Source organism: Abramis brama (assembly GCF_963993115.1).
Source record: "Abramis brama genome assembly, chromosome: 7".
NCBI lineage: Eukaryota > Metazoa > Chordata > Actinopteri > Cypriniformes > Leuciscidae > Abramis > Abramis brama.
Window position 1 is genome coordinate 9,983,943 of NC_139969.1, and position 13,041 is coordinate 9,996,983.

The 13,041-nt window shown below is 37.4% G+C and overlaps 1 protein-coding gene across 5 annotated transcripts in view; it reads left to right on the forward strand.

The window, feature by feature from the left end:
* cadm3 (cell adhesion molecule 3) overlaps positions 1-13,041 on the forward strand; it is a 63,783-nt gene that overhangs the window by 35,908 nt on the left and 14,834 nt on the right. For 3 of the 5 annotated variants that reach the window (XM_084118655.1, XM_084118656.1, XM_084118657.1), the window contains exons 3-7: positions 5,977-6,126; positions 9,585-9,737; positions 10,871-11,008; positions 11,121-11,291; positions 11,889-11,979. In XM_084118655.1, coding sequence (XP_083974781.1) covers positions 5,977-6,126; positions 9,585-9,737; positions 10,871-11,008; positions 11,121-11,291; positions 11,889-11,979 — 703 coding nt within the window. Of the gene's footprint in view, positions 1-5,976; positions 6,127-9,584; positions 9,738-10,390; positions 10,406-10,870; positions 11,009-11,120; positions 11,292-11,888; positions 11,980-13,041 lie in introns of all 5 variants that reach the window. The other 2 variants (XM_084118653.1, XM_084118654.1) reach the window with 1 other exon arrangement.

The following is a 13,041-nucleotide window of genomic DNA, read 5'->3' on the forward strand; positions in this document are numbered from 1 at the left end:
AAGTGTTTACTTGAGTATGAGAACTACAATGAAATATATTTGAAAATGTAATTTTATTCCTGTGATGGCAAAGCTGAATTCTCAGCAGAATCAAAAACCTTTAAACAATAATGTCCCACTGTGCAATTAATCTAAAGTGAAGCGCTATATATACTATCCTACTTTTTAATAATTTTAAGCAAAAAGGTGATTTATGCTGCAAAGATTGTTTTTTGTTTTCAGTAAAATTAACCTCCATAATAGATACATATACTTGAGAGAAAATCTTTGTAAGATAATAAACCAAATGTACTTATCTTAAAAGTTAATTTTTTCGCAAAAAATGCTGATTTTGTAGTGTAAAAGGCATCTAAAATATACATTTTTCGGCGTGTATTTATATTAAATGTGATTAAGATCTTGACAATAAAAAAATACAAATAAATGTTATTGTCCATTCTGTTTATTAACAGGGCCGTCACTAAGAACTCTGGGCCCTGTGACTACATGTTGACCCGTTACCTCTTACGGATCTCTTGTCGGACGGGTAGGGGGAGGTAGTGGCATCATCTGGCATGTTATATTAATTTCAGTTTGATCCTCAAGCAAGCATGGAACATTCTGTTAATAAACAGAATGGACAATAAAAAAATACAAATCAATTTTATTGTCCATTCTGTTAATAAACAGAATGGACAATAAAAAAATACAAATATATATTATTATCCATTCTGTTTATTAACAGGGCCGTCACTAAGAACTCTGGGCCCTGTGACTGTATGTTGACCCATTACCTCTTACGGATCTCTTGTCGGACGGGTAGGGGGAGGTAGTGGCATCATCTGGCATGTTATATCCATAGATCTTCGTCGGAGCCAAATGGGTTCTTGCAATCTCCATTAAGCTTCATAAACTAATACACACACACATTGCCAGATTATGATTAAGCAAATATGTCCCAGCAGTTAGAAGATCAATCAAATCAAATCTTATAAATATGCGTAGTCTGACCAATTAATAAGACAAGGACTAGTCCAACTGCACACACATACACACACACAAACAGTTGGACATCAGAGAGGAACCAAAAGGATGTTTAATGTCCATCAAACGTTAATCAGGCTGAAAAATAGACATCTACATATGCAGTGGAGGAAACACAGAGACCGTAACAGAGGCAGAGGGATAGAGGAGAGGGTGTAGAGGTGAGAGAATACCAGAGGGAAAATATGGAGGAGAGACAGAAAGAGACAGATGGAAGGAGGAGGAAAAGGAAAGAAGAAGTGAACCACAGATGGAGAGAGATGAGAAAGGAGGAAGAGGGAAATGGAGAGATGAAGGGGTTATTTTTCACTGTCTGTTTTTGGACTGTATTTATTACACTTCAACCTGTGTTATCGCTCACATACAAACACTCATCTTCTCCCTCCCTCTCTCTCGTTTATTTCTCTCTGTCTCTCCTTTTGGCTTTCTTCGTCAGTCTTTCGCTGTATTCATCTGTTTATCTGTAATCTTTCGCTTTTGTCTCTTTCAGCAGCCGTCCTCTCTGCTCTCTCTCGTCTATGTGAGGAGGGTGTAAACGATGTTGCTTTAAATATAGGCTGTGTGCTTTCTACACCCTCACACTTTTGTGCATGTGTGAGTGAGAGACACCTAGAAAAAGGCAGAGAGAGAGCAAGATGGGATGGAAAATGACACTGTCTGGGTGTTTTTAAATCGACCGTGTGTGTGTGTCTATGTGTGAATACTCAGACAGTGCTTTTCATCTGATGGGTCGTGACTCGTGACCCAAAAATGGGTTGCAGGGCTGAAGACTGCCGGAGGAACGATGCGAAATGTGAATAATAAATTCTAACTAACCATATATGATCATGCATAGAAAAATAAATAGGCTTATCTGCTCCTCAGAGGAAGGAGAAAGTGCTTTCCATGTCTTTTGTTGTTGACATCAAAAGCAGTTTGTCCAGCAAACTCTGCTTTATTTTGGCACAAATTCATCTATCTCTTTGTAGAAGATTAAATGAGGTAAAAGTAAATACGACCCAGACTACATTAAATGTGGGTTCATCTGCATTGAGGATAAACTTGAAATTGAGAAATTAATCTTTAATAAAATATAATCAATTTAAACTCAAAATGAATCATTCTCAATTCGCAAATCAATTCAAAATTGTAAAACCTGTAAATCATGTTAATGTTTTTGATTAAAGATAGAGGGCACATGAATAAAAAAATAAAAAAAAATAGTGATGTGCATGGATAAATCATTTACAATAAACATTGCAATATTCCATAAAAATATAAAATTGTCAATTTTTATTTTTTGGTGAAAATAATATTCTTTAAAAAATCTCTTTACACTATCTTAATAATTTTGTTTTCACACCCAACGTCACACCCATCCTGATTTCACTGCGCTGGCTCCCAGTCGCGGCCGGAATCAAATTTAAGGTACCATGTCATTAGGACACACACACACATTTGTTTCACTATAGTAAAAACATTGCATAGAATTCCATTGATTTTATATCAGGTTAATGATATTTTCTATCAACTACCCCATCACAGAAACATGTGCAAAACACTAGATTTAAATAAAGACATATTTTGGCCGATTTATAAGCTTTTTTAACACACAAAACACTCTACTCAGCTTTTCTCCTCTTCTCTAGCTTGCTTCCTAATGCACTTTTCTAATAAACCTGGCTTTGTATATTGTGAATATTTGTCTCTTTGACTAATTGATTTTGTTCCTCTTTTGTAAGTTGCTTTGGATAAAAGCATCTGCTAAATCCATAAATGTAAATGTTGTTAAAAACATTGTAAAGAAATTATTTTGTCACTACTTGTTGTCCATCCGTTATTCCAAACTTGTATTTGTAGAACAATAAATATCTGGGGGTTTTTTTGTTTTGTTTTTTACCATTTATTATGAAAGTCAGTGGGGTTCCAGTGTTGTTTTGGTTGGACACCAATGACTTTGATGTTTGGACAAAAGCAGTTGAAAAGTTCTTCAAAATGTCTTCTTTTGTGTTCCAGGCAGGTTTGAAATGACATGAGGATGAGTAAATAATGTCAGAATTACAAATTTCCCATGAATTTTACTGCGTATGTTATCAAGCCAATGTTATGATTTAAAAAAAAGTGTCAGTGACATATATTTGTGTAGTGTGTTCCAATCATGCAGATACGAGACAGTGAATCCATGCACCCTTTAGTACTCACTTTAAGTGTTCTGCCCTTTGGAGTGAGTAGGACATAGTGAATTCACCCAGATTTTCTCTCTCCCCATTTCCACTTCACTCCATCCACTCAGTGATTAGAGTCCAGTCAGTGTCCTGACATAACCAGTTAAATGGATCAGATGCCATTTTGAGAGTCTCAGTAAGTGCCCCCTGCAGCAGTTGTCCACTGCACAGAGAGCGTGTATGTGACCCACTAATCGCTTATTAACTGCTAACACTGCTCTAATTGGTTGCCGATAAGTAGCCCGCACTGTGTGCGCTAAAGCTAAAGGCTAATTTTAGCCTATTATCTGTTGGCATAGGTTCATTGGGTTTAGAGAGCGAACTCTAATTCTACCACTGTCAGTTTTGAGCGCACATTAGGTTTTCACATGCACGTGAATGCATAGCCAGATGTTCTGTGATGTAGATGCTGAGACTTAGTCTTTTCTCATCCCTTCTGTTCTAACTCTATTTATAAAAGCATCTTGTTAAAGCCTTTTAGGCTAATCAGGCTGAGTTTGTTCCAGCTTCACACTCGCCTAGCGCACCTGCGTTTGTCCCACATATTTGCCCTTGGAAATCCGGCATTTGGCCTGCGATTCAGTAGGTTAATCCCAGCTCTAGCGAAACATCAGGCTAGAATTAAGCCAGCGTTTAGCCTGAATCAATCCAAGATTGAGTCTGACAAAAGAAATCAGTATCGGGCCAAGATTAAGCCAGCATTCAAACAATGTTAGCCTTGCAATTAGCAATATTTGCCCCGTCATTTAGCCAGCATACGCCCAACATTCAGCCAAGTTTTGCCCCTTGTTTAATCTCTTTGAGTCCAGAGCTTGGCCAGCATCAAGCTAGCATTTGCCCAGCATTCACTAAACATTAACGCGTTGCTCCATTCAAGCTGCCATTAGCCTAACATTCAGACAGCGCTTCACCCAGAGTTGATCCTGCAGTGGTCAGCATTAAAAAGGTCATCGATTATAACCTAAGTGGTAATTATTGGGTAAAGTGGAGCATGGGCTGCCCACAGGGCGGAATTATCATACAGCTAGACTCACATTGGCATTACATCTGGCCTTTATACTCGCACTCACACAGACACATTTGAGTAAAGTTATCATCTGTTAGATGCCTGAAGGGCTTTACATGTGTTAGCCTCAAACCCCAGTCCCTACAAACACTAAGCAACCAATATAAAATCACAAAACTAAGCAATTTGTCAGGAAATTTACATTTACATTTAATCATTTAGCAGACGCTTTTATCCAAAGCAACTTACAAATGAGGAGAGCAATAGAAGCATTTAAGCTAAAAATAGGACAACAATATGCAAGTGCTGTGACCCTTCCCAGTTTAGTCTAACGCAGTATACATATTTATTTTTTATTTTTTATTAAATAGATATAGAAAAGAAAAGAAAAGAAAAGAAAGTATTAGTATTAATGGATCAAGTGTTGCCAAAAAAGATGCACCTTCAGCCGTTTCTTGAAAATGGCTACGGACTCGTAGCTCGGGTTGAGTTAGGCAGATCCTTCCACCAGCAGGGACCAGTCCAGGTGAAGGTCCGTGAAAAAGTGATTTTGTGCCTCTTTGAGATGGAACCACAAGGCACCGTTCACTTGTAGAACGCAAGTTTCTGGATGGCTCGTAAGTCTGGAGTAATGAGTTTAGGTAAAAGGGTGCAGAGTCAGTGGTTGTTCTGTAGGCAAATGTCAGTGCCTTGAATTTGATGCAAGCGGCAATTGGCAATCAGTGCAATTTTATGAGGAGAGGTGTGACGTGTGCTCTCTTCGGCTCGTTAAAGATCACTCTTGCAGCAGCATTCTGGATCAGTTGCAGAGGTTTGACAGTGCATACTGGAAGGCCTGCCAAGAGAGCATTACAATAGTCCACTAAGTCCAGTCTGGATAAACAAGTGCTTAAACAAGAAGTTGTGTAGCATGCTCCGATTGGAAGGGCCTGATCTCCAGAACCAGGCAATTCTAGCAATGTAGTTTGTGAAGTTCAGTTGATCATCAATCACAACTCTAAGGTTCCTGGCTGTTCTGAATGGAGTTATGGTTGATGAAGTAAGAGCTGTGCGTGTAAACCTCACTCCCCTGGCCTCAAGAGGCGCGCTAGCGACTGATGCTATAGAGGCTGTGGTCTTTAGTGTCTTTGTTAGTACGCCCGCCTCCCATGCTGGAGACCCCGGTTCGAAGCTCGCTCGGAGCGGCTCGAGTAGGACCGGTTACACATGCCCGTATCATAAATGATGCAGGCTAAGTTACATGTTGAAATTTAATATTTAGTTTTGTTTTTAAATACCTAAATGCATATATGAGCAAATATCAGATATGAGCCATAGAAAACATGGCTAATTAGTAATTGCACATATCTTCTCTTAAGATATGTTGTTTTTCTTCAGAATCTTGGAGACCTCAGTCAGCATTTTAATTATTACCATACCTGTTCAATTCCTTCCTATCTCTTTTCATGCTAATCGTAGTCTTCAGTTTCCTTCTCTGGCGACCCGCACAGCGTGAGATGCAGGCAACCTCCTCTGGCAATTTCTTTTCGTTCTTTTTTTTTTTAGCAAGAAATACACAGCACTGCACTCAAAGATCATGATGATGGGAATGAAGCATCTAATTTTCACCTAAGTCTCACTCTCATTTTCTCACTGTCTTGTCCTCTCTCTGTCTCTAACTATATCTTATTTCATGATGCCATCTTGGTTTTCTCTCTTTTTTGGCTCTAATAACTTCTCATTTATCTCTGTCCTATTGCCCAGATGAAGACCCCTTCCAGCCAGTTACCCAAGATGAGACGGTGGCAGTCGGCGGGGTGGTGACCCTGACCTGCAGTGTGAAGGAAAACGACAACTCCTCCCTCCAGTGGTCTAACACGGCCCAGCAGACCTTGTACTTTGGAGAGAAAAGAGGTGAGTGCCACCTATTTTAAAAGGAAAATGGTGATTCTTATGTTCTTCCAAATCTGTATGACTTTCTTTTTTCTGTGGAGTACAAAAGCAGATGTTTTGCACAATGTCCTGGCTGCTATTTTACATCAAATTAAAGTGAATGGGGACTGAAGTTGCCAAAAATTACGAAAAAAGTACTACAAAAGTAGCAAAATTAGTCCTTATGATTTAGGCTATATATTTCAAGTCTTCAGAAGCAGATGTGTGAAAAAGGGGCTCATAAAAAATTATTTGTTGAATATCTTCCCGTCTGCCATTGCGTTCAGATCTCATTCACATTAATTTATTTAAGAAAACCCTTTATAGTTTTAGCAAACTTTCATTCAGTCTGGCTGCATTATGTTTTGTCTGGCTACATTATTAACTCTCTTTTTCATAATTCAATCAATTCCTGATGAATGAAATTAAATCTTGTTGTACATTTTTAATCGTTGAGTATTTTTACATTTATTTATTTATTAAGTAATATCCTATTTCCCACAAAAGGTGTCAAATTACAGATAAAACTGGTTGTAAATGGCAATTCACACCGACTTTAACAAACGGACATTTCATGACCTCTCTTTTACTCGATCGCTTTTAAAACTGTGGTCTGTGATTGCAATTACTCGCCATTTTGGTCTGAACAGGAAATTGATTTTTTTTTTACCCTTCCTTAGAGATTTCCACAGAGCTCTTAGTCCCCCAACATCGAACACAAAAAGAATGCGTGAGACACCTTCCTGAAACATTAATATCACCCTAAAAACAAACAGGTGGCTCTGTGATAACGAAAAGCGAGGTGATAGAGAGAGAAAGACTGAGAGAGAATAGAGGAGTGACCTGATTAAAGAGGAAAACAAAAGAAGGCGACAAGAGAGCACCATGAAAAAGCAGAAATAGAAAACAGTCTATTGAACGAGAAGGAAGGAGGGAGCGTTGAAAGAAGGGAGAAAAGAAATACATCTTGTTGTATATCATCTTGTTTTCACAAAATATATTTAAAACTATATAAATTTATGGTCACACTTTAGATTAGGGTCCAATTCTCACTATTAACTAACTACTAACTACGACTTTTGCCTCAGGAAACTCCTAATTACTGCATATTAATTGTTAGTAAGTTAGTTGTTAAGTTTAGGTATTGGTAGGGTTAAGGGATGTATAGAATATGATCTTGCAGAATAAAGCAATAATATGTGCTTTATAAGTACTAATAAACAGCCAATATCCTAGTAATATGCATGCTAATAAACAACGAGTTAATAGTGAGAATTGGACCCTAAACTAAAGTGTTATCAAATTTACTTTTAAAATAATTTTTTAAAATTAGGATAAATACATTTTAGCAAAATTGTGCAAGATAATAAGAGTTTCCAAATTCCAATTAAGTTTATTTTTCTGTTGAATTAAGTATAAATCCAACTAAATTTATTGTGGTTTACGCTTTAAACAAGAAAAACAATTTAGGGTTAGAAATAAACTCGAATCAAGATATTCTCTGAAAACTAATCTCGTTCACACTTTAGTTTAGGGTCGAATTCTCACTAAATCCTAGTAATATGCCTAGTGATTGAAACTAAAGTGTTACCCAACACCATTATCTTACACAATTTTGCTCCCCAGTGAATTTATCTAAATTGAAGGATGTTTAGATATTTGGAAAGCAAGACAAAAATACAGATTTTTTTGCATTTTGCAGTGTAGAAGAGAGAGAGAGAGAGCACAGTAAAAGGAACAGGAGACGCACACATGCGCACAAGTGTGAAGAGATGAATAGATTATTGTGGAGGAACGATGGATGGGTGGATGAGCCAAGTGAGATAAAGGGAGGAATGACAAAGGAGGAGTGTGTGCATGAAAGAGCAGGATGGAGGACAGAGGACCGTCAGCTGATGAAGACAAATTAAGTGCCCTTCACTCACTGATAAACCATGAAGCGCACACACATTTACTGTAAATCTGCGTTAGACACAAGTTCTCCTTTTGTTCAAAGGTGAAGTGTGTAATTTCTGCACCATTAGCAAAAATAATAACTTCTCAAACAGGTTTTCTCGATCATTGCCAGCCTGTTTGATCAGACCAACCAGTGGTGGGGGGGGGGGGGACTTTTTCATTCTACAGAACACTTGATTGGGCAAAAATCTGTGTAGTGCAGGATGAGTCATCAGTATTTTTGCTCCATTTTCCCAGAAGAGAACAGTGTTGTTATTATTAACTACAGCAAAAACTATTAATTGTTTTCATGATTTAAATAAAACTGAAACAAAATAAAATGTAAATATTAGGAAAAAAAACTTAAATGAAAATTAGAAACGTTGAAATAAATTAAGTTAAATTACAAAAAAAAATATGAAATAAAAAATAAAGCTAAATAGAAATATGTAAAAAAAACAGAATTTCATAAGTAAAACTTAAACTAAAGTTAAAATAAAAAACTGACTATATAAAAATAATAGCTAATTCAATATATATATATATATATATATATATTATCATTGCATAAAAGAGAAAGACAAGTGTAAATCAATGTCAAAATCATGATTATGACATCACAACCTGACCACAAATAAATATATATATATATATTCAGTGTTCAGCCACTCTGCTTACTCTGATGAACAGTGCTAGCCAATTAAAACACAGGTCATTTACATATAGAATTCCTAAATGTACAGCTTGTTTATTTCTTAGGTTTGCTTGCTCACAAATCTAATCTGAGAACTGAATATCTGCACTGTCATTTTGCATGGTGAAATCTGTGTAGTCAATATCCAGTGTATCTTCATGGTTTGCTATAGTAGTAATGTCAGCATCAGCATGATGCCAAGAGACTTTCTCATACAACAACAGAGAGTAGCTGTCAGTGGAAAGAGAGAACAGAAAACTGGAAACTGCCTGTACTCTTGTCTGTCATCTCGCTGTGGTGCTGAACTCACAAGATCTGTAAGAGAACAGAGGCATTTTATGCATTCATGCATACAGTATACTGTATCCAAAACTGCTGACTCGTTCACTGTTCACTACATAGTGAACGTCACATGGTTCGCTAGATGAGGAAAGAGTAAGCGAAAATTAGCGTATTCAAATCAGACAATATTGCGCACTCAGTATGATGTTACATACACATCTCATTCTAAGACATTCTAAGATATATATATAAAAAAATCCTATCATATCTTATCGTCATATAGTGTAGATCAGGACTGTACACATTGTGGGGGTTTTTTAACTACAAAAAATGTAACACGTTTGAGTCTGATAAAGGTGAACATGGAAGAGTTAGAGAGATGGTAGAAAGCAATCACATAAATCTAAATCACAATGGTTTTGACTAACGTTATCAGCGGACTTCAGGGGGGAAAATAAAATGCTAAAAATTCCAGAATATGGCACTTATGTAGTGTATGTGCTTCTCTTATCTGCTCTGTCTTTCTCAGCACTGAGAGATAACCGTATCCAGTTGGTAAAGTCCACGGCTACAGAGCTGATAATCACCATCGCAGAGGTTCAGCTGTCAGATGATGGAGAGTACACCTGTTCCATTTTCACCATGCCTGTACGGACCGCACGAGCCACAGTTACTGTACTAGGTATGTATGTGTGTGTGTGTGTATGTTCATTTTCAGTCAGGGTGGTATGAATCAGTAGAATAATTGATATATATGTAGCATATTCCTCATCGCTCTTCATGTATTTCACTAAAAGTCTGAGACTATCATGGGTAACTTTAGCATGAGGAAAATATTGGTTTGTTTAAAGGACAATGGCCTTTCAATTAATGTATTTTTGTCCCATCTGAAAGCATGGCTTTTCTATTAGATGATTAAAAGAGCTCTCAAAGTGATCTTAGCCACAAATGGCCAATCATTGAAATGGTGATGCAACTGAAACCATTAGAAAATTAAAACATCGTTGTCATTCAATCCAACACAGACAACTCCATCCATCCATCTAACCCATTCATGAAGAGTCATTTTTTCATGAGTCAGTCTGCCCTGGTCATGATGTATGTTTGTTTTTGCATGTATACCCTTGAGACAACTCAATGTTTTGTAGCCATAATGTTGCAGGCTTGATCATTTTTTTAAATTCACATTAAATTCAGATTGACAGGTCACACTGCGAAGTAGTAGAAGTTTGATGTTTGCTAGCAACTGCCATGCTGCACACCAAAATCATTAAATATCCAGATACACATGTTGTCATTGATAACTGACATCTGCGCTTCACCTCTTTTGAAAAGCACCAGGCGCTCACGGTAAGCATGTTTGATGTGACTAGGTCCACACGGAACCTGCACACTGCTCCACATTTTCTGTACTGGTTTTGGGGAGAAAATCTGCATAATTTATTTAAATATGGTAAAATGTGTTAAATGGAGTTGAGAGTATTGTACTCTTTTTGGCAGCTAAAAACATTATAAAAGTTTTTAATATAAAAAAAAAAAAACATGCGATTGGCGGGGTGTGTGAATGATGGACATTTGAATTCTGCAGAAATCTACAGAGCAGAATTTATTTGGTGCAAATTCCATGAAGGCCTAATAACAAATAGCTAGTTGTTATAGTGAGCTGCTACTTAGGGAGCAGAACTGTTTTCATTTTATTTACATTTTAAGCCAGAATTTAGACCCTTATCTAGCCAGAATCTAGCCCCTTAGTTTCTTCAAAATGCACCTGGAAATGTTATGTATTTACTTCACATCTCTGTTTTTCTCTCACAGGTGTTCCAGGTAAGCCGGTGATAACAGGTTTTGAAGATGCTGTTCAGGAGGGCAGCACGGTTACTCTTACCTGCACGAGTTCAGGCAGCAAACCTCCTGCTAAACTACACTGGTACCTTAATCAAGAGGAGAAACCGGGTAAACACACACACACACACAGACACACACAGTCAGGTCAAAAATCCACTTTGAACTCAAACGGTTGTTGTTCAGTAATTACAGTGTTTAATTTGTGTTTGTGTATGTGTAGGGCGTCCTGATGTTGTGGAGTCCAACCCTGAAGAACCAACCTACACAGTAACCAGCGAGCTCATCTTCACTGTCTCAAGGAATGATAACAACGCTCTGATCGCCTGTGCGGTGGATCACCCGTCCATTGCCAATGGAGACAAGAAGACAGAACAGCCCCTCAGCGTCTTGTGTAAGACACACATACAAAAGCCAGAAGGCTTATTTCACATAGCTGTTGTGTAGAGCTGAACGGTATGGCGCTGTTCTACTGTGTGATTTTAGAAATGTCAATCAGCAGAAGTTCTGCCATTAAAGTTTATATCACAGATGATATAACATAACAGACAGGTGCTTTCAGCATAGACTGTTTGATTTTAATGGGAGCATTTATGATTTGATGCATACATTGTAAATACTGTGCATGCCAGCTGTAAACAACCCACAATTACAATGTCACAATGTGCCGCTTTGAAATAAAATTAAACCGATGTACGTTCACACATCACAACTGTTTTTCACCATTACTTATTTCTATAATAGAAGCTTTTCCTGGCTACCCTTAATGGTTCTTTGTACATTGCATTCAAAGTAATACATTTGATCAGTTCATGCATTCCCTGTGAATCAAACCCGCATGACCTTGACATTGCGGGCATCATCTACTTGTTTGAGCCTCAGAAACGTGTTATAGTATATCACTGTTTTTATAATATTTTTAACACAAAACTGAATTTTTGGTGTTGATGTCTGGCTTATTATTTAGAAATGCATTTGTGCTTTTTCTCAGTTTCTCCTAGCGTGTCAATTCAGCCTGAGAGTGACCTGCCCAGAGAAGGAGAGAAGTTTTACCTGCAGTGTGTGGCGAATGGAAATCCAGAGTAAGACACACACACATACGCACTCTCTCATTTCCATCCTTGACATTCATGTTTTATGTATGAAGCTAAAAATGGTCAGCCTATTGATCTCCTTTCTCTCTTTTACACACACAAAAACACACAGAGTTCTGTTTGACAGTATTACAGAGATATTTTCCTTGATGTTACATGAGATACAGATAGAAGACAGAAAGAGGGATCAGAGACATCCTTACATAGGGGTTGTTTTAAATGCAGATCCTCTATGATCTCAGTCAGTTCAACAACTCCCTTTCGGGAGCTAACGGATGAAACATTATTATTTCAGATATATTTATTACATTTTAGCTACTTAAGCCTTGGTTATATCACATAAATATTTCTCCCTGGAAATTGAAGTTAATGTAATTGAATATCACCCTCTACTGGTGCAGGATCGCATTACAACTCATTATGGCTTCTGACATCCATTAGTCCCACACTGAGAGCTATTCAACCCCATTTAGACATCCCATAGTGTTTTTCTGTCGCATTTTCCCATTTGCTTTTACTCTCTATACCTTCCTTACTGGAATGGGAGTACAAATGGGGGGTTGTATCTGAAGAAGATACCGTAGTATCAGAGGTGGCACTTACAGGATCCGTAATGATCTTTTGATCTTTTTGCTGCACAGACACACAAACACACACACACACACACACACACACACATATGTTGGATTTCCATGTTTTATGGGGACTCTCTATAGACAAAATTATTTGTATACTGTACAAACTGTTTTGTATATTCATATAAGAAAACTTTCAGAAAACATCCCCACAATGTAGGGTTTACCAGGAAAACACACACAAATATATATATACTGTATACACACTGACACTACACAGACATTTGGGGCCAGTAAGAAGTTTTAAAATAAATGAATGCTTTTATTCAGCAAGGATCTATTAAATTGAACAAAAGAGACAGTAAAGACATTCCGAGTATGGGTTGCCATACTTGGCCTTCACCTCAGTTCACTTTTAAATTGTAATGAAATTTCACAATATTACTGTTTTTAATGCATTTTTAATCAATCCTTG